Consider the following 22,710-nt stretch of genomic DNA (forward strand, 5'->3'; position numbering starts at 1 on the left):
CATCAGCTGAGAGTAGAAAAAAACGTTGGAAACCGAATGTACAGAGCAGTCTGAAGCCGGAGCTTTTTGCTCACAGGGATTACTTCTACAGACGTTTACCTCATTATTTGATACTTTTAATACAAACATCCCACATTGTAACATTATATGTGACTGAAAATAAGGAAACGCATGATTGGTCCCCTTTAAAATGAAAACTGACAGGCAACAAATGTTAAAATTTCAAAATGGGCATACTGTCTTCTTCTGATCCTAGTGTGCAGTTGGGCAGCAGAGTTCTGAATCAATTCTAATTGAGATTAGATAAAACTTTTGAGTATTGTAAATAGATTATCTCAGTAAATGTGATCTTCTACAAACAGATGAACTTTGAAGTCCTTAAAAGTTGTGTTGAAGTAAAATACAAAGTTCTTACAAATAATTAGAGCAGGTCAGTTACACAGTAAAGCCCAGTTGAAATAGAAGTGTGTTCTTTCTTGATAACCCCATTTTTCAGCCAAATTTTCTAATTACAAGTTCTAATATCTTAAATATTATTAGGAACAGCATTAGTTATAGGTCTTATATAATGTGACTAATATCAATTCTTCTGTATTTTAATATTAATTTGTGGCACTCACTGGAGCATAGAGTTCCACAGTATGGTTTATTGGATAGAACGAGTCGCTAGAGAATAGGCCTATTTGACCCTCTTCCCAGGTAATCCTGGAAAGACACATAATAAGCATGGACCATGGCAGTTTGATAGCTGATATTGAAAATACTGCTGTTTATCAGTTTATCAGTATCTCTTGTCATTATGTTAAATTTCATGATTCCTGCGCATCCCGGTAGCCTAGTGGTTAACATGCATGCCACATAAGTGCAACGTGCAGTTTGATTCTGGAAGCAGATATTTGTTGCATGTTGTTCCCCGTCTCTTTCCATCCCCTAGTTTCCTGTTATCTCTCTACTATTGCTATAGTAAAAGCATGAAATGTCCCAAAAATATAAAAATTCATGTTTCTATAGAACAATGATTCCCACCTCTTGTTTAATTTAATGACAAATACAAAAGTATGAGACAGAGGCCTTTTTTACACCATAGATTCATGTATTTCAATTATCTTGACAAGGAGATGCTGAAAATGCCACACATACCACCTTTGATGGAGTCAAAGTGAACTCTGCCACCTTTTCATTGTACTGCACCCATGTATCCCCTCTGATATAATGAGGAAGCAAGTAGTGGTGAACACGGACAGGATGACATTTACCCGGCTCAGGTGCTACTAGTAGTGTGAACACTAGTGCCACATAAACATGTCCCTGCTTATTTGTCACTGAGGATCATGTTACCTCCTACAGTATGTATTTCCAGCAGCTTGCCATTTCCCTGCCAGTCAACTAAGCCAGTATTCAACGTGTGCTGAGCTAAATCCCCCATAAGTGCTGACCTTTATAACAGCAGAATACATCAGTGTGTGTGTGTGTGTGTGTGTGTGTGTGTGTGTGTGTGTGTAAAACAGATTACAGTATAGATCAATGGAGGAATCAATGGATGAGTAGACTGTAAAGGACATATGCTCATCGTGAAAACATTCTGCAAACATAGCTAAGTTGGTAAGTAAAACCAACAAGTAAGTATAAAACATTCCAGTGGTGAACTAGATATAGGCTATAGCCCAGTGACTGAACTTTTGCTTCTCTATGTGTTGGATCTAATTCAATATTTTGGTGGAACATTGCTTACTTTATATTATATTATTCATTTATGTGGCAGGGACAATGTTCACTGATGAACAAAAAGTAAACCTAGAAGGGTCATTTCCATCAGGTGTCCCTGGCCAGATGTGAAAAAAGAATAAAACAACAAATATATACACAACATGACAAATGTCAAAAGATGATGAATATAAATATTTATTACAGTAAACATATAGAACTATACACATCCACCAATAAATTAAAGTCAAGTGTCTCTAAATTAGCAATCATGAAATGGAAACTATATATTGTTCAAGCAGGAAATAAATTAACTCTAATAGGAATAACACAGTAAAATATAAAAGGATAAATAAAGTATAGTAAAATATTTTCGTTTTAAAATGTAATTATTCATCATCACCAAAAGACACAGTAAGTAAACCGACCGACGGACCTACATCTGATATCAGTATCAGCTTTGGTGCATCTCTAATCTTCAAGTGGAACAATATACAGGACTGTAAACAACTTGTCAAAATAATATATATACATATATACATACATATATATATACATACATACATACATACACACACACACACACACACACACACATATATATATATATATCATGGGTTGCTGCTTTTATTCTGACAAGTGGTCAGAGGGACTCCATGGTCTCTTATTTGAACAGCCTTGACATCAGAGGTGTGTGCTCACTTGCTTGGCCAGGCCTGCTAGGGCTAAACTGTGTGTTTGCTGCTGATGTGTTTACAAGGCAATGAAAAGAGTCAGCCCTCTGTGGTTTATTTATAACTCCAAAAAATTCACATCTTAATAAACAAGCTCACAAACAGCTGATGTTGGCATTTGGGATTGTTGGCATTTGGAATTGCTACTCAAAGATGCTTAAATGATGTTAAACTAATGTCAAACTCATTTTGGTGCTGGCAGAAAAGTCGGGGAATCAAAGTCAGTGCGATTCATCATCTGAGGACCATGAATGTCTGTACACAATTTAATGACAATCCATCAAATAGGTGTTGAGGTATTTCTGTTTGGACCAACAGATCTTGCCATCCACAGAGCCTCACTGTTAGTGTAGATAGAAAACATTAACATTAACTATTAGATTAAGACAAGGTACAAACTCTAGTGTCCTGCATAAAGGTGGGCCAAATTACATACTCATCCACCACCCTGACCTCCACAGCCTTGCTTTTTGGATACACTACTTCCTGCACTGATACTGAATGGAAATGTCACACTGGATAACAAATGCTCTCAGGAACAGATGGATCTAGTTTGGGGTCTCTGGTGATTAGAGGGTTGATGTGGTGGACACTGACTGAACCGTAAATATCACCTGTTGCAATCAAATGACAAATGTTCAGGCGGAGGACTGAAGTTGTGCTTATATTGGCTGACTGACTTCAGCTGTTTCTAATATGCCTCACAATCATGGGCCAATTAACAGATGTCTGCGAAAACAAAACAAAAAAATCATTCTTTTTTATTCTCGGTAGAAAATGCAGTAGTTTAAAAGAGTTTCGGCATTTCAATGCATTTTGATGAAATTTCTAGCGAGAAATTTGCATTTTATTGTCACAATCTTTGTTCAGTGAATGTTTATGATGTTTAGTTTGTCAGTCCCAAATATTTTTTTAGGCTTTCTATCGTTGCTATGGTGGTTGCCGTGGATGCAGCTGAATCACTGAAACCACATAGTTGCATGCTGTTTGAATCATTGTCTTTGTATTGCATAGGTATCTGAGCTGTTATGTGTGTTATTTTATGTAACTGTTTGATGATGTTCTTTAAATAAAAAACATAGATTGTAGAGCACCCCAGAAGTATTTCGTCACTGTCACTGTGTTAAGGTTTTCTTTTAATGATATCTTTAACATTTCTCAATACAAAAGTCCTTGATAACTCAACAATATGATAGGTTAAAGTTAAAGCCATCAATTTTAATTATTTCTCCTTCGATTTTGAGAAATAAAGTTAGAAATTAAGTTAATGTGGACCAACGTAGCTATTACACATCTTGATGTGAGATTGGGTTGTCTCCTCTCAAAGAGCACTATAGGATGTCGCTGTCCTGTCTGCAGAGGGTTGGAGTGCATCTTAATCTTCAGTCATCATTCTGTTCTCCACCGATTCACTGTTGTATTTTATTACACACAGCTCCAACAGAGCCATGTTACATTCCCTACAGTTGTGCCATTCCAGGGCTAAATCAATCATCCATCTGACATGTGACACAGACATGATACCTCTATCTCTCTGTCTGTCTCTGCTCCTGTCACGGCTGATATACGCAAATCCATATTGTGTGTTATAATGTAGTGCAGTAAATCACTGATGGCAGGGACAAACACTGTTCTTAAGTTAAATTTTCACACAGTATGCTGCTGACCTTTTACCATGTGCTTCCAGTCACATTAAAGGTTTATGTAACTGTATACAGTACACCATGTCATTTTATAAAGATACAACAGAAAACATCATCACTCTCAACTCATCTTTTTGTGCACTACAATAAAACAACTTTCCTTTTTACAACAATCTGTCAAATTCCTTTGAGAATAAGTCTGACTAAATTTTATATTTTTCCTCTTGTCAACATCTCATGTGCTGAGCCAAACCAACAATGAACTGATCCTCTAAGTATTGTGTGTGTATCCAAAGCCTGATATATATTATTCCTCTGTGGCATAGAGCTCCATTGTTGTGCAAGAACTACACATCAATGAGCCACACTGTGCACTACACAATGAACACACACACTGTGGTTTATTTGGACTCAGACACTGTCCTGCTGCCCAAATACTCAATGTGGATTGATCCACCACTGAAAAAAAATCCCCAACAAATGGTAAAAGCTACAGTGACCAGTTGTTTCAGAATATAATTGAGCCTTTTAAAAACTAAAAGTACATATTTGTGAGCAGTTTTTTTAAGATTTACATCTTAATAAGGAATCAGTGGTCTACAGACAGGGTGGACTCAGAAAGTATGGAGAAAGATTGCAAACACTTATGTTTTATTAAGCACACACACACAAACATGAACACACACACACATTACAAAGTACCAAAAAAACATTCAGTTGGGAAAAGGGATTGAAGATTATTTTCTCTCTTGGACCTGCATAGTGTTTTATACTCTGAATGAGGAACTGAGCTGTAGTGCCAGAAAAAGACTGAACTTTTGTTAGTGAAGTTGAAGTTATGAGCCTTTTTCAGATTTCTCTTCCAAACCATTTACTGTCATGTGCTCTGTCTGTTCTGCAGCCCATCATGGAGGAGGCTGACCTGCTGAAGGAGAGGCTCCAGGCAATCACGGTAAGGACCAGCCTTTGTGCCTCTGGTATTATCAGGAGGGAGCTAAGCTCCATGTAATTGCAGATTTTATGAGTTCTGCCTAAATTGGCATTCTTATTGTTTTGGGATTCTTTCTATTTTTAAGTGAATATATTTTAATTTCCATCGAGGGACTTAATACCAGTTGAAATATTTCTCCCACTCTTAAGCTTCTTAAACCTTCTCAAATCAACACTTAGATTTGCAGTCGGTTTTCAGGCTGCAGGTATGATTTGTCTGTTAAATCCAGTTTATACATACGGTTATTTGTCAGTGATCAGATTACTTTGCTCAGGTAGTGTTTATTTGCAGTGTCTGCACTGGTTACATGTTTTAACGGGTGTGTTTTTCTCATTCTAGTCTACAAATTATGTTCACATGCAAACATTTTGTGACAAAAAACATCTTAACATAATTAACAGGGGATAAAGCTGTTTTATCCAATATGGAAAACAACCAGCAAACTGTCTGAGGAAGAGTAGCAGTGCATCCTCCAGGTCTTTAAGCCAGTGCAAGGTCTAGTGGTGCAGAACTCCTCCATCACAACAGATGGAGCCACCATATAAGTGGCAGAGGAGAAACAGCCATACTGCTTTCAAACCACCTATAAGGTGGTCTAAATATGGTTTTGCAAAAGACAGCTTTCAAATGCTGTCTGATTTACCTCTAACTTCTTATTTCTAGATGATTCTAGCTACATAACTAACTGCATCCCAGTGATTCACTGCTGTGATATTTAGTGGAGAGTCTGAACAGGATGTCATGATGCAGCACTGAAACAGGAGAATAAAAATAAAAAAAGTGTGGGTGTGTAGTTGCAGGATGGCAGAGCTGTAGAGGCAAACCTTCACAGTTCTGTCTGTGGATATGCAGGTCAATTCCCCTGACAGAGTACAGGGGGGCAGCATAGCTTTTATCTGTGGTAACAAGAGATTAACACAATTCAAGAAACATGAAGACAAACCGACAATTACTTAAGACGTACTTTTGGAGCTGCTAAGTGATTATCAACACTTCTGTATTATGGCAACATCTCCAATCTGCTGGTGAAATCTACAGCAGTTTTAATGTCCTGCTCGGAAGTTCACGTGCTGCACATCATGTTAAACTGACAGCTGGGCTGCAGGTAAATGCAACTGTTTAGTGGTTAGCTCGCCTGCTAACCACTGACTTCTGTCATAATGCAAGATAGCGTGATGTCAGCTCTGGTGTACTTGTTGGTGCCTTTTTTTAACGGTGCACATCCTGCTACAACACACTAACGCCTCTACACAGCATCAAGTTAGTTTGGTTAGTTTGGTTGAACTGTTAGTTTGGTTTCCCACTGCAATATCCATTTTAAACAAGGCCAAATAGACTGTTGCTACTTTTTAATGCAGCTTTGCACACCTGCTCTTATTTATTTATGGAATTGTTGTCTTTTAATGTAATTTTATGTATTTATGGGTGTATGTTTTGATGTCTTTTGTAAGCAAGTGTTCCATTACTGGCCCACAGTCACACAGACAGCAGCTGAGCTACAACATAAAAAGAATCACAGATATAGGTTCATGGCACACATTAGCTTTCTTGCTAATTATGTGTTGGTTTCTACAAATATGAACGCTGATCTTGTGTTGGGCCTTGGCTCATTGAATGAACAACCGTACAATCTGTCAGCTGGGGAAAAGTCTGTTTCCAGGAACGTTAGCTAATTAGCAGCACTCTGAACAGCAGTTAGCAGTAATTTCAGTCAGTTTAGAGCCTAAGTGGTGTGGCTTATTCTACAACAACACTGCTAACAAAATGTTGTCTGCTCTAACCTTGTGAGCAGTTAGCAACAAAAAACTGTTTACATTGTCTCTCAGCGCTCCTGCTGCTCAGCTATCGATTAAACATTTTCACGCAGCGGCTTGGGAGGAAGGGGAGCATTCATCACGTATCTACAAAGACCTGTTTTTATTCCTTTTAATAATAAAATAATGTTAACAATACATTCAACTTTAAATAAACAACAGTAACAGCCATGCTAGCAACTCTGTGAGACTGCATACCAATGCTTAAAAGCTAATGCCAACATGCTAACATGCTCACATTGACATTGTTTAGCAGGCATACTATTTACCATGTTCACCATTTTAGTTGTATGTTAGCATGCTTACATTTTCTAATTACAACTAAAGACAAAGTATAGCTGAGGCTGATTGGAATGTCATTAGTTTTGTTGAAACTTTCACTAAAACAAAGTATTTATATTTAAGAAAAGAGGATATAAAACAGCTTACAGTAAAGCAAAATGTCTCACTGGAGAACAGTTACTGATCCAAAAACAGTAACAACAGTGTTCAGATCAAGTGTACTTTTTGAAACAATATAGCAGTGAAGCAAATAGAATTAAACAAATCATTAAAAGAAACTGGGACATATTGAAAAGTGACAGTTCTCTTAGAGAAACTCTTCCCGATGCCCCTACCATCAGCTTCAGAAGAGCCCCAACCATTAATGATAAACTTGTGAAGATTCCCATCTTCTGGGGAACATGGATATCTGTACCAGATTTCAATGCACTATCTGGATTGTTACTCAATTTCATTGTACTCTGTGCAATGACAATAAAAGAATTCTATTCTATTCTAGTCTATTCATGGACGTCCATCTTAAAGTTGGCAAAACATTACACTCAAAACCAAAAAGGTCAACCTCATTATGGCATTAGAGGAAAGACAAGAGGATCACCAAAATCTTTAGGAGACATCATCAGGGGACCATCAATGTCTGAACCAAGGTTCATGGTAATCCATCTTTTAGAAGTAGAAATATTCCAGTCTGGACCAAAGTGGTGGACAGACCAGCATTGGCATCCTTAAAGCCGTATGCAACTCGCATTGCTAAAAATAAAAGGGACAATGTAAACTGTTAACTATATTTTTGGGGGAATGCCGAAAAAGAGCACTGCAAAAAATGATTGGTGCAATGAAAAAATCTGCTGCTGCCTCCACTGCCTGGATGATAAATTCAGAACAGCATCATCTTAACTTCAGTCAGCTGCCCACAAGCAGGTGAGAGAGGGTGCTTTGTGGACTTTCATACACATCTGTAAACCCCACCCATCTAAGCAAACATGATGACTAGCGAATGTCATTAGGTTGGCATCATCCTCCCAGTTACAGTACTGATCCTGGTGCCAGTTGTCTCTGTGAAATGGTTTTCATTGTCCAGATATTTCAGTAAACTGACATCAATGAGTTTGACAGAGTCAGACCCAGACAGAGACAGGACTATAAATACCAGCAGACGTCATCAGGGAGATCCCCTTTCACTGGGGCTTAGTACCACACTGATCCTGGATCCAGGAGCTAATTTTAGCCTATACAGTTACCCGCCTAAGTATGACATCTAGTAAGACAGGGCTTGTGTATTGATGCTGAGTTAATGATTAAAGCCATTAAGCAGTTTGTTTTGATTATCTAGGCAGGACAAATATGTGTCCACTATGACGATTGTCTTTTTGACTGGAGGTTTGTTCTTATTAGCAGGTAAAGTTCACGAGGTATAGTGAACAGGTGGACACACACACACACACACACACAAACAACAGGTAGGCTTGGTGAGGTCATGAAGGTTGTGTTGCTGGTTATTTATGGCTGTTGATGTCCGGCTGTCAGCTCAAGGCTGAAGCGTCAGCACTGGAGGACAACAGGTGGAATAGTTTCCATGCTGTAAAGTATTCACATGTAAACATGTGTTTGAATTTCTCCCACAGGACAAAAGAAGAATCCAGGAAGACATTGCCAAGAAAAGGAGACAGATCGAGGAAGAGAAACTAAAACTCCAGTACATAAAGGTAATTTTAAATAACAGTGAGGGAACAAACATCCAGGAGAATATGTCATGCACCAGATGTGTCAACATGTGGTTTGAACCTCTTAATCCATCGGATGAGGAACACAAAAGTAGAAATCTGTAGGCAGACACTGAACACAGACTGGAAAGACTCCCAGGAGGAATTCCAGGATGAAGATGTTGTGATTTCATGTACTGTCTCAAAGCTAATAACACAGCAACAATCTCAGTTTCATTTCTGAGCTCGGACACAAACTCTCCCCTCTAGAGTACTAGAAGCAAGGCGAGACCTTCATTTCACAGATATTAACTGGGGTCCCTTCACAGCAGCAGAACCATTACATAACTTGTAATATTGCTGTTCTACCTACAGCTGTTTCACTCCAACACAGATGAAAGTGTTAGCATTTTCATCTTTCAGAGTTAACTTTGACTCCTGAAATTGTGTGTTATAATGTGCGGCTGTTTTAGAGAGGGATGGGACTGGCCACTCATTCTGGAAATATTGTTTGTAATCTAAGCAGCAGAGAAGAGGAGATGCTGCTTGGCTGCAGTGAGTAGAGGAGAGTGCATAGGCTAATGACAGTGAAGTGTTTGACAAAACATAATGCAACATAATTTACAACTTTGTGGACTGTTGTAGTTAGCATCCTGCAGTTTATGTTTACAACCCCACCCACGCTATCTCCTGTCTTCCCTCCTCTTGGCCACACCATGCGAGTACATTTTGCCAGCAGCTTTCGGCTGTAGTTACTGCTGGTGTTGTAGGACAATGGTGCCCAATCAGCTTGTGTGAAATGAGAGATGATGAGATGATGCCCATAATTTTATATAGGGTGTGTTGGTCATATGAAAATACATCTTAAGCTGAGGTTGTTGCTGTGTCTCTTAGTATCTGTAAGTACGGTTTAGAACAGGTTCAGCTAAACTGGAACTTGCTGGGATTAAATTGGACATGACAGCTGCGTCAAACCGAGCACACATTCAGATGAGACACAGCTAAACTGCAGCTAAACCGGATGTGTGATGAATTTACCTTGTAAGGTTCTCCCTTCGCCGGTGAAAATCAGGGAGCTGAAACTGCTGAGAAGAGAATTTAGAAATACCACTGGAACAATAAACAGTGTGTTTTCTCATTTACAGTCTAGTTGCACATTATCAGAATTAAATGTTATCAGTCTAATACAGTAAAGTAATCACTACAGCCCAGTGCGGTATGATTAACCTGTGAAATACCAGCTTTAAAATACAAATATATGTAATAGTAAATACTGTTGGAAGCTCAAACTGAGGCTCCTGTGTATTGGTGTTTGACTGACAGAAGAAGGCCCTGAGGGAACAGTGGCTGATGGATGGTCTGACTCAGCAGTCAGAGGAGGAACAGGAGGCCATGAGGCTTCAGGCTCAGGATGAACAGCAGCAGAGTGATCAGCTGAAGAGCAACATCCACAGGTAACCTCCCTGCTCCACACACCTGAACCTGACATCACCTGGACACCTCAATAACCCACATCCCACACTGGACATGGGCGGTCGAGAGCAGGGACAACTGACTCTTACATTTGCTTCATGTTCACTGAAACACGTGAAGACAAAGTGAGACTTCACTGATTCCTGTGAGGAAATGGTTTGCAGCAGAGTGTATAAATAACAGAGTTTGGAGTTAGTCAGGTCAAAGTATGAAATGCAGCTTAGCTTTTGTCTTCTGCCACAAACTGGATTATGACAGTGATAATGACAGGATCTCACATTTCCTTCACTCTAAAGACCTGATGACCTAACAGGCACATATCCCCCATCCCCAGTGGAAATTATGCCCTTACTCATATAGTACATATATAATATGACATATATGAGCAGCCTGGAGTCACTAACTGATTCTCAATGTAGCGATGTCAGTTCACTAGAAGACTTTCACATTAGATGCTCTTATGTTTGCTCAGAGAAGCCTTGGAACATCCTCAGTGATGACTGACCTGATATACCAATCACACCAGGAGTGAGGAGAGATTAAATAAGGGAATTGGGATGTGGAAAGAATGGATTCCACATTGATCTGGCATCCATTTTCTTTTCCTCTTGTAATGAAATAGTTGATACCCTGCATAACAGAGATATACTACCACCTGCTGTTCATTTTAAACCTAGCTGACAAACCAAATAACAACACCAACACTGCCTATAATGGCTCTGTATTCACCACTGAAATTAGATGTATGCAAACACTGTATCAGCCTGTGTTGTGGACACACTGAGACATGCCTCACGCCTCCTCATCATCATATTAACAACAAGGAAACTGGGAATTGTTTTGTGGGCAAACTGGGAAAGAGAACAAATTTAAAATAAATATGTACAAGCTGAGAAAATAAGATTAATTAGAAATTATTTTATCAACTGTTTGTAGGTGAAGGGAAACAAACACAGTAACCAGTGGGTCAATTAGTATTTCTGTGTGAATAATAGTGTTATGAACCATAGTGTTTGGGAACACTGGACAGGGCTTTGCCTGTCTGGGGACGTTTGTTTCTATGACCTCGGGATTGATTCTGTGCATGTGGTCTACAGTGGGAAGCAGAGGGGGGATTAAGATCAGACTGACCAGACCTGAACTCTCTGTCAAGCATGTGTGTCAGTCAAACCACAGACAGTAAACCTTCCTTCATTACATAACAGGAGTACTTAGCCATGGCTTAGTGTGTGTGTATACACACTAACAACAAATGCAAGGTCTGCACCCTCTGCATTCACACAAATCAGTGCACTGGTAGGAGGAATTCCTCTGAACGTTGTGTTGTGAAGAATGAAGGAAGGATGTGTCATATTTCAAAATCCATTTGATAATTTCTATCTTTTTTCTTATTTCTTCAAGTCTTGAATTAGTTCAACTTACTCATGGTTCACTCACATAGGGGTGTAATGGTACACAAAATTCATGGTTTGGTATGTTTTCAGTACAGCAGAGAACAGTTTAGTTGTGCTGCAGTGGAAAGGGAAAACAACCTTTGTTTGTTGCAAGGAGTCAAGTGAAGAGCTGTTTCATGCTGATTTATGGTCTGTATAAAAATTATACAGTAATTATTTGAAACTAGCTCCACCTCCAGCAGCTACAACAGTAACATGCTGCTCTAACACTGATGCTTCACTATTAATAATGTAATGATGTCATATGTAATAATATATCAGTAAGAGGGACCAAACCACTACTTTTAACTTTCATAGTTTTTAACTACACTTTTCTCTCTCAGAACTGGTTCTTACGATATGCTGTCTGACCACATCAGAAATCAAATGTTTTCATAGTTGCTCTGAACAGTTTCACTCAAAGCCAACCGTCACAGAGACGCAGTATCGTTTCAGTGTTATGGGTCTCTCGTTTCACATTCTGACAGCAGCAACACTGCAGGGTAACCAGGCTACCTTGGCGAAGCCGGCTAGCATACATCCATGCTACAGCTGAGTGTGGTTCTCTATTTTCTTTTCTAAACATAATTATTTAATAGTTTGTCATTTAGCTTTGGCAATAATAGATAAAATGCATTTAAAAGTTGATGTGAAGCATTTACAGTCTTTTTAGCATCAAATTCCTTCTTTGTGCTTCCTCAGACACAAAAAATGAAACATATTTTCTCACTTTTGTTTGTTTGAGTTTTGAGATATTTGTCTCTGAGATTTCTGTCTCCACCCAAACACAGTGGAGGTGATAGAAATGTAATGCCCTGGAGCTGAGGGTAGGTCAAATTATTCTCAGTCGGCCTGCGTGACACTATGTCTACCTGAGTAGATCTGAGAAGACTCATCTTTGATAATGTGGTGTGTCATCATCATCTCAGAAGAAAAAAATGTTTTTTGAGGCAGGTGAGAGTGTCAGCTGTGAAGTGCAGGAAGATGGACATGCAGTGTTTATCTTCTTGAACAATTCTCTCTCTATTTGGGTCTGTTAAGGTCAACTACATACATGCAATGCATTGGTACCAATACCTTTGGTGTATTTCAGGTCTCTTTTTTTAAAATGAATTCAATCACACAGGGTTCAGGAAGATTTTCCACTGCTCAGAAATGTTAGACCTGTGAAGGCCTCTATTAGCAACATGTCTTTCCAGAATCAAGGTCCCTGATATTCCAAAGACCGAACTGTAGTCAGTGTTCATAGTCTATTTGTGAAGAAAGTAGTTCCATATCTCAGAACCTGGACAAGTAAAACCAAAACCAGTGATTCTGTAATATAAAACAGTGGTAAGTGCATCTTTAAATCAGACCCTTCATCGCTGTTAAACTATTTTGCCCAACTAATATGTGTTTCAGATAAATATGTGTCACCATGAGCTATAAGTGTGAATATAACACCAACATAACCAAGAACATAACACCTTGTTCTCCCTCATTGATATGATGATAAGACATAAATGATACATTAAAATATGAATAGAGGAAAAGACAGGTGCAAAATGTAACACATTTTTCAATTTGGAGAGTGTGTAAAGCAGGCATGCATAAATAAAACTATCATAAAATATGCATTATAGCATTGTGCAGGTTTGTAAATGAAAAAGCAGAACATTCTGCGGAGAACAAAAACGTTTTCTATACAGTTATGTAATATGATAATACAAATATAAGAGTGGAAAAACTATATGACATTTTTCACTTCCACTTCACTTTTTCTAAACTAACTACAGTCTCTGGTGATAAACAGACCATGCAGGTTAAGAGTGACTTTATTTCATACTTCATGTAGATTGAATCTTTGAATGTTTGTTTAAAACAGTCATATATAAAGAAAAACTCTGTTGGCTATTGACTCTATAGTAGATGTGATCATTGTAAGCAAACGACAGCTACGCTTTCACATACTGCATGTTCTGGTCTTGCTTGGAGTTAAACTGGCATTCAATATTTAATTTGGGGCTTTTGAAACAAACATTACTTTTACAGTAATGTTTAGAGTAACTGCAGGATCTTTGTCTAGTCAAAATAACAATAATATTATTGCTTTTTCCTGCCGTATGCTAGGAGAACTATACGACTAGACTTTTGGCGTGTGGATTAAAGAATGAATGAATTTCCTGACACTAGAGATCAGAGGAGATGTATCTCAGTTTCAAACAATATGGCAACCAGTTATAATGTAGTATTTAGATGAGCTGGATACATCTATGATTCTAATTTTGGCTAATATAGTAGTATTTACCCCAATACATACAGTACACCATATACACCATACATATAAACATATACAGTAGATATACATGGATATGTATGTGATGCATATACTGTTTTACTAATCTCACATGTGTTATTGAAATGAAGATGTGGTGCCACTGCATTGGGATTCCATTGGAGTGGGGCTCTAACACTAACACAAATACATTAATTTGTATATAAACATCATACCTTTTTTTTAAAAAAAAAAAAAGATCTGCAAACAATAAAACTCAAGGTCCACTTACCAGTTTGTTTGGACCTCTTACAGTCTTCCTCAGTGGATACTGATCACTCAGTTACATCACGTGACCAAAGTATAGAACTTCAGTCATGTAATGACAGAATAAATATAACCTGTAAACTTGTATACCAACAGCTGTCATCACATGACAGAAGTTCCATGTTTAGGTCAGTGAATGACAGCTCATGAAGAAGCTCCTCTCGGCTGATGTCTGTCTTTGTGAAGCTTGGGAAGCCACCAACAAACACACTAATGCATCTAATTTGGCTCATATTGAGCAGGTATATCAGATAAATATTTAAGGTGCAAAACCTTTTGCAGACAGGCAGTAAACCATATGAGCTCATCTGCTCAACACTACTCCCCATTTTGAATCAAGCTGCTCTCTGAGGGACCTCTAATATGTGTTGATGCTGGAGCAGGACTGAACTTCACTCACTCTGTTACTGAGCCTTTAGTGCAGCAGCCTGACAGCTCTGTATGCTGAGCTGGAACAAAGCTGGCCGACACGGGCAATCTGTGGACTAAATCCCTGTCTCAACAACCCATCAGCACACAGGATGGGCTCTGAAATAACCCTGACCTCTCTGTGATTGACAATATAGTCCTCCCAATAGGCCCAAAAGTGGGCTGAAATGGGAAGATCACTGTTGTTTATGAATATGGACTGCAGATCTCTAGAGCTTTAAGAATTTTAAACGGTCTGTTTTCCTCATTGAAAGCCCATTTGGTTCTAAACATGTAGAATAAAGAAATGACTAAATATGATGATAAAAATGTAATTAGATTTGTAACTGCCAATATGTTAACTGCCGACACATCATTTAACCAGATATGCAAATCTTCACTTCACGGCAGAAACAATAAACATTCATAAGTACAAAGTCATATTTTAAAATAACAAGTGTTGGAAATAACAAGTGTTGGACAGCAATACTGCCCATAATGTTTGAAAATAGAGAACTGAAGCAAATGTGCTGTGTGCTTGCTTGATTAAAAGCCGTTCATACAGTGTGCTCCCTAAGTGGTGCTGTTAGTTAAGAATAAGTGAAAATGCAGTTCAGCTGAGATATTGATCCAATAATCAACACTGCTCACTGCTCTCTTGTACAGAATAGAGAAGGAGATTGAGGACTTGGAAGCACAGGAACTCAACATCTCTGCCAATGAAGAAGTTGTTCTGAAGCGGTTAAAAGAAGTGGAGAAGACGGCTGAGGACATTATCAAGGTAGGCAGAAATAAACTGGCTGCAAGTTAACACTCTGGTTGCTTTATTGGCTCTTATACTGCTGTGTGTTGCTTACTGATTAATTCTGCTACTGTTTACAACTTCTGAGCAATGCAATGAAATATGGTGAGATCTAATAAACCGTCAGCCTTTAACAAACCATCATTTGCTGATGTCTCCTGACTTAATTATGATTTGCAGGTTAGGTGAACTGGCAGCTCTAAATTGCCTGTAGGTGTGCATGTGAGAGTGAGAGGTTGTCTTTCTGGAGGTGTTACTGGCAAGTCAGGCAGAAAAACAGCACTGCGTTAAAAAAAAAAAAAATGCAAGGGGCTGTGTTATTGTGGGTGTTTTGCCAAAGGTACAGCTGAGATGAAATATGATCCAGGACAGTCAGTTTGAGTCACAGCTCCATGAGTCTGAGAGTTTATCACATGCAGTTTATCCTCCATCTCCAAATGATGGCACTTACATTACAAAGTACTGAGGAATGTTTGTTTGCATATATTCAACTGGCAAAGACAGGTGCTGGGTGATGCCACATTATAAGTACAAGTTTCAGATTAAAGTTCAATAAATATGAGTCTGCATCTGTCAGTGTTTTATTATTTATTAATATGTACACCCTTAACATGCGTTCATACTACATATGAATTCTAAGCAGGTTTCGATAAATGTAGTGGTCACGCTAGAAGTGTCGATTTTAATGTGAGGTCAATATGCAAAACAAAAAAATATTGCTGTGTATTCTCATTATTGCCCTGCAATGCAATGCACAAAGGAGCTGGAAGAGCTGCGCACAGCTGCAACAAATCATAATAACTTGGAGATGAAAAAGCCTCATTGTGAAGCTTAATTTGCATGTATTATTGAAGTTGAATGGTGCAAGTATAATTTCCTGTTTGTCTGTGAAGGTGTGTTGATTTCTTGTATACTAACTGCAGAAAGAATTAACTATAAAGATTACTATATAAAATGTACTGTGTATATTATAAATTACTTTGTGGTATGGAACAGTTACACCAAATATAAACGTCTTAATTTATAAATCATTTGTCCAAATGTGCGTTTGTTCTTTTATACAATAAATTGTCATTTTGTTTACAATTTGTAAAAATAAATTTATCTTTGATAAACGTTGCTACTTCATTTACGGCCACAACTGAGCTCACAAATGTTCTTTAAGGTCAGAGAAAGTGTCATTTACACCAAAAGGAGAGTGTCACATATTTTGGTTATAGAGTAGAATATAACAGTAGAATTTTGTTTGCCAACTTCCCAAACAGATACTAGATCTGTCGAGGAATATACCACACTGAATTCAAATATCATTGTTTTCTACTTACTCCATGCTGCCTGTGGCTCTTCCTCTAATCTCTGCTCATTTCTAACAAGATGCACTTGCTGAGGACTGTGTGCTGTGGTTCACAAGAGGCTGCTTTGAGTGAATAAGGTGGCAGGTAATTGCTCACATGATGGGTGTACAGCGTGCCGGGACTAATATGCATGATTTGCTTTCTGGTTGTTGTCAGTATTTAGACCTAAACACAGTGAAATAACTGCTGATGCTAAACACCAAAGTGCCTTATTAATCTGTAGCGCTGCTGTGATGTTGGCTTCCTGTTACTCTCTCCACTTTGACCCTCAACTACTCTGTCTTCACCTGTAGGAGCTAAATGCAGAGTTCCACGCAGGTAAACACTTTTATGGCATTTTGGTGTGTTGTGATTGGTTGATTAGTTGCTTCTTATCTATATATAGTGTCTGTAATGTAAATAAAGTTTCTTTAATCTTGAATCTTAACTTTTTTTTTAATTAGTGAAAACTACCATAATGTGTCAGACCAGGCTGTATTAACATACCGATAGATCTGACATTTTGATATACAGTATATTATCAAATAAACAATAATAAAACTAAAATAATCTTAGTTGCTATCATCATAGTTATGATAACATTGAATGTATTGTTGATATACTAACCTTTTTTTAAATATTTTAACCTTGATTGTTCATCATACCCACACAGACAATCATGGTTTCTCATTTTTTACGCCTGTTATTTTAAGATCATGCATTAATTAGCTTCTTTCAGAGTAGCAACGTATTTTCTCATAATCACCACTGAAATCCAGTATCTCATTTTCTTGTATCTCTTAAAATAACAAATTACGATTTTGCAGTTGGAATCTTTTAAATTACAAGATAATGATGTAAATATTTAGTTGTCATGAAATAACTCACAACCAATATTTTGTGATTACAACTTCATTATCTCATCATTGGGCACAACACAGGTGTCATTTTTGCTCTCATCTCCTTTGAGACTGTTATTCCTCTGATCTTTATAACTAGATGGCAATTTAATGGAAAAAAATCATGTGTGCTTTCTTTCTGAGAAAGAGATGAGAAGGTGGATATCACTGTCATGTCAGTGTGTTCGGTACAGAGCTGGAGTCAGGAGATGATTAGCCTAGCTTAGCATAAAGACTGGAAGCAGGGGGAAACAGTTAGCCTGACTCTGTCCAAAGTTAAAAAATACGCACCAACATCTCTGAAGCTCACTAATTATTAACATGTTGTATCTTGTTTGATTGATATGTACACAAACAGAAATGTAAAACAGTTTGTGGTTTTTGGGGGAGTCAAGTGCTGGAACCATTTCTTGATGAACCGTTTCCATCTGCCCAATACTTCTGTGCAGCATCTTCAGGTTGCCAGATATGGTTGGTGGCCTCCTGCCAACCCAAATCTGACAAAATCTCAAACAAATGAAATACAACTTGTTTTAGATGCAACATACTGTATTAGTAAACTTCAAAGTGTATTTTGAACTTTGGACAGAGCCAGGCTAGTTATGTCCCCCTGCTTCCTGTCTTTATGCTAAACTAGGCTAACCACGTCCTGACTCCAGCTCTGTACTAAACACAGGGATATGGGATCTCACACATTTTTCCCCAAAGTCTTGAATTATCCCTTTAACGTATTATCTTGGGATAATGTGCTAAAAAAAAACATAACATGAGCATCATGTGTTATCATAAGAGAAAGACATACCTGGGTCATAATCACAAGATGATGGTTATATTCCTCTGTATAACAAGATCATTAAGTGGTGATCGATTTAAAATGGACCAAACATTGCTGTTCTTGGGTTCAATGGTGTTTTCTTGTATTTAACTGGTCATATTATTCTTCTCAGATGTGACACATCATGCTCCCTCACCACTCCCAGATATCCCATCATATATCCAGCTGACACCAGCAAAAAGCTCTCCTACATGTCACCCTGGTAGTGAAGAACCAAAGAAAGGTACAGACATTATATAACTGTTGGACATGCTGAAAAACATTGTTTGTCTTGCTGGTTGATCATACAGCTGTCACAATAAGTTGAAAATATAAGAGACAAGTGACAGGGAAATGGGTAGAAATGCAGTGTAATTTAAACAGGAGAGATTTTCATTGCCCAGCAGTTCCTCTGATCACAGCTCGGTCTCTCAGCTCAGTGGCCATGCAGATATTCATTTTGTGCTGTTGAGGCATAGCTGTCTGCAGCTTAAGATTGGCTGCTCTGACTGAAAACCGCCTCCTGGCTCCATTATGCTATTTTAAAAGCTGTAATTTTACATTTCACCAGGATGCAAATTATCAAGCAATTAGTTTTCACTCTGAGGAGAACAGAACAATTTCATGCCTACCATTTTGGAACTTTGCTGAAGTCATACATCAGAGAAAGCTAAGTTTTCATGAGAGGGAAAAAAGGACTGGAGCACACTCTAGCTTTAAATAGTGCAACATATGTTCCTCCATTACCACATCTTTATCAGAGCCAAAATGGAAAAAAGACAGGAGGCAGATACACATATAGACAAGTGACACAAGGTGTACATTTGTCACAGGAGATTAGGTTGGATAGGATTTCAAACCTATTGGATAACTGATCCACTGCCCATATCCAAGTGCCACATCTCACTCATTATAATCTCAACACAGTCAACACAGATATACCTCAATGTTACATTCAAATTAGTACAAAAATGAAAGTACTGCATTCAATACTCTGCATTACTCTACATTAAGTCTTAATGTGTTTTCAGTGTAAGTGATGGAGGACAATCTTTTTAAAATGATAATATAACTTCAAGAAATATTCAGTGACAAGAAAATTCACTGACCTATATTTACATTGTATTATTTTGTTCAAAGACTCTAACATCATCTCAATCTCTTTTCTCCATTCCAGCTACATTTGCAATGGAGATCAGTGTGGAGCATGATAGAAGAACAGGAAAAAGTCAGGTGGTCTCTACAGCAACTATCACCCCAGAAACCATTCAGGAAAAGGGGTTAAAAGTGTATGACGATGGGCACAAGTCTGTTTATGCCATGAACCAAGATGGAGGCAAAATGCAAAGTGGAGCAGTTGGTGAGATGACGCCCACAGAAGTAGATGAGCTGCTGCGTCAAGCAACAGATGTGCCCAGCGAGGTGCAGTACCATCAGCCTGTCTACTCTGCACCCTATACTGGAACCAGTAGGCCTTCAACACCCCGGACGCCAAATAAAACACCAAGGCAAACCCCAACACCCAGCCCCAGCCCTTTCCAGATAGCCATCTCACCCAGAAACGCAGTTCAAAGCCAGCTCAGCCACGAGTTAGAGGGACAGAAAACCCTATGCAAAACACCTAGCCCTAACCTCATCCAAACAGACTCCCCGTCAAGAGTCCAAAGATGTGGTGAAGAAACAAAGCAGTCCTACTTCCACATTCCAGGCCAGTCCAAGAGTGACAAGGATCCACTTCCACAGCCTTGCTCCCCTCACTTTGGTGCCAAAACTCCTCAAGGGCTAACCAACAAAAACACAGATGCAAGCAGTCCAAACCAGGCAGCTCTTGTCTCAGTCAAAGCCAGGTCTGAAGGAATGCCAGCACCCATACAGCCCGTCTACAGAGCTGTAGATGGCCGTAGGCCTTCACCGTCCAGCCACATATCTGAAGCAGACCCTGATGCTTTGATAGAGAGCTCAGTCAATTCCAACAGTGCAGAGAGTTTCTCATCGCCAAACCTTGCAAACACCCTGCCAGAGCAGCTGGAGTCACAGCCTGTCACCATGATCTTCATGGGCTACGAGAACGCAGAAGACGAGGAGGATGAAGACATCCATGCTGAGTTGGTGATCATAGGCAACAGTGATGATGATGAAGACCAGGCCAAATGTGTTGAAAAAGAGAACAACGAGGAGTGTCTCTCATACCACCCAGAGGGATACAGGAGCAAGGTGTTCCAACCCAAAGTGGGTATAGCCAAAGTCACAGGCTGCAGAGACATTATTGAAGACACCTACACAAACTGGGATGATTCAGGGCTCCACAAGCCAACATTCATCCACAAGCCTGGAAAGCACAGTCCCTACCTGCAGGGACGGGGGATGGATGAGTCCACAAACACAGGCAGCATCAATATGGAGAAGATGAAGCTCTGCTCAACAGGAAGATAAGACGAAACTTCACCTATTGCTGAGAAACTGGGTCACTGAAGAAGCAGTATAGGAATGAAATTATGGTGATTTAGCTGATTTCATTCTCTTTCTTTCTAGTCCTGCACCATGTTCATCATGTTTCATAGGTAGTGTCTATGTTGTCTGTAAATGTATAACCTGCTGCCAATCCAACATATGGTGCTCAGCCTTTCTTATGCAATAGGAAAGCAACAACCTTTCCTCTCATGTCATTTGTTGCAAAATGCTTATCTTGACACAACTCTATCTTATTCTGACTGAAAGAAACACCTGACAGCCACAGACTCTGGATGTCTGGATGATTCTGAAAGCTTTATTGCCACCTTCTGGCAAATTGGTTTCATTACACATTAACATGAACACAGTACAGCCTGAACAGTACAGTTTTATGTGGCTAAAATAGTACACTTCATTAATTGTACCAAATATCATTATTAATTGTATTTGTATCTTTAATAATGCCTCCATAAACCAGTATTAAGTCAATTTAACAACTTTAAAGTTGCCACATCAAGTCACTTTCTGCTGCTGTATATCCTCCCCAGCATAAATTGCTGTGTTTTTTATTTAGCTTCTTTAAGAGCCCTTCAAAGTACAGCTAGACCACTTACATTAATGGATTATTGTGGTGTGAGAACCCTTTATCAATGAGTCAGTGACTTGACTTGGCTGATGATTTACTAAAATTTGGAGCTCCAAACCTTACTCATGACGATTAAGGACCTTCTAATTTTCTCATCAGTTATCAAATCTGCAGTCGTAAATGTTAATAAATGGTTTGGCTCTGTGTTACCTGGTTTGGTTTGGGCTCTTTAATTCCTATTAAGGGAAATCTTAATGCTGCAGCATACAATAATATAATAGTTTGTTTCCAACTTTGTGTTTGTCCCTTTCCTATTTCAATATGATTATGCCCCGTGCACAATGCCAGCTCCATAAAGAAATGCTTTTAAAAGCTTGCTGTGGAAAAACTTGACTGGCATGCACACTGAATGTTCAGGTGTCCATATAAAGCATGAATACATTATTTCTAAACCATTAAAAGGGCTTAAGTTACAATTTGTAATCATTCTTAAAGTATGCCTCATTTAAAAGAGGTGCTTTTTTCAGATGGAGGTGTAAATCCTGCCACAGTGAACACTTTTGTTTGCATTTCTACCGTAACAGTGTCAACTAACTGATCTGTGTGCTGCTACTTTAACTGTAATTAAAAAGAGTTCCTTCTCAACTGATGGTGACAGTATTGTTTTTGGAACTGGTACATTCACCTTTTTTTTTAACAACACAAGTAAATAAATGCTATAATGCTAAATAAATGCTATATAGATAAACGCTACAACAAACTGATTATTTGAACGGAGTCTATTGGAGATAAGTCACCTGTGTTCATCCCCAGTCAGTGCAGCAACTTAAAGCTGGGACAAACACAAAGACAGAACTGAATACAAATATGAATATGCTCATAAAGAAGTGTGTGTGTGTGTATGCGTGTCTGAGCTGTTTTGTAAAAAGACAGGACAGCATGTGTGCTCTCAATCCAGCCTGCATAGACACAAGGACTGACAGCTGAGTGAATTGAATGTTGTTTTTCTGTCCCTCATGTGAAACACTTGTCCTTGGTGGCCTTCTCTTCCTCTCTAC

The 22,710-nt window shown here is 38.7% G+C and overlaps 1 protein-coding gene across 4 annotated transcripts; it reads left to right on the plus strand.

Annotated features, from left to right (window-relative positions):
• Positions 1-4,980: 4,980 nt before the first annotated feature.
• LOC121887738 (palmdelphin-like) lies at positions 4,981-22,297 on the plus strand. 4 transcript variants are annotated; one of them, XM_042398669.1, is made up of 7 exons: positions 4,981-5,033; positions 8,794-8,874; positions 10,195-10,325; positions 15,433-15,547; positions 17,217-17,241; positions 18,749-18,859; positions 19,793-22,297. In XM_042398669.1, exons 1-7 carry the CDS (start codon positions 4,989-4,991, stop codon positions 21,046-21,048), a joined length of 1,764 nt encoding a protein of 587 aa, XP_042254603.1. In that variant the 5' UTR covers positions 4,981-4,988; the 3' UTR covers positions 21,049-22,297. The 4 variants fall into 4 exon arrangements, with proteins under 4 accessions (XP_042254603.1, XP_042254604.1, XP_042254606.1 ...); XM_042398670.1 differs by lacking the exon at positions 4,981-5,033 and adding an exon at positions 5,882-6,177; XM_042398672.1 differs by lacking the exon at positions 4,981-5,033 and adding an exon at positions 6,254-6,332.
• The last annotated feature ends 413 nt before the right edge of the window (positions 22,298-22,710 follow it).

Source organism: Thunnus maccoyii, chromosome 21, assembly GCF_910596095.1.
Source record: "Thunnus maccoyii chromosome 21, fThuMac1.1, whole genome shotgun sequence".
In the NCBI taxonomy this organism is placed as follows: Eukaryota; Metazoa; Chordata; class Actinopteri; order Scombriformes; family Scombridae; genus Thunnus; species Thunnus maccoyii.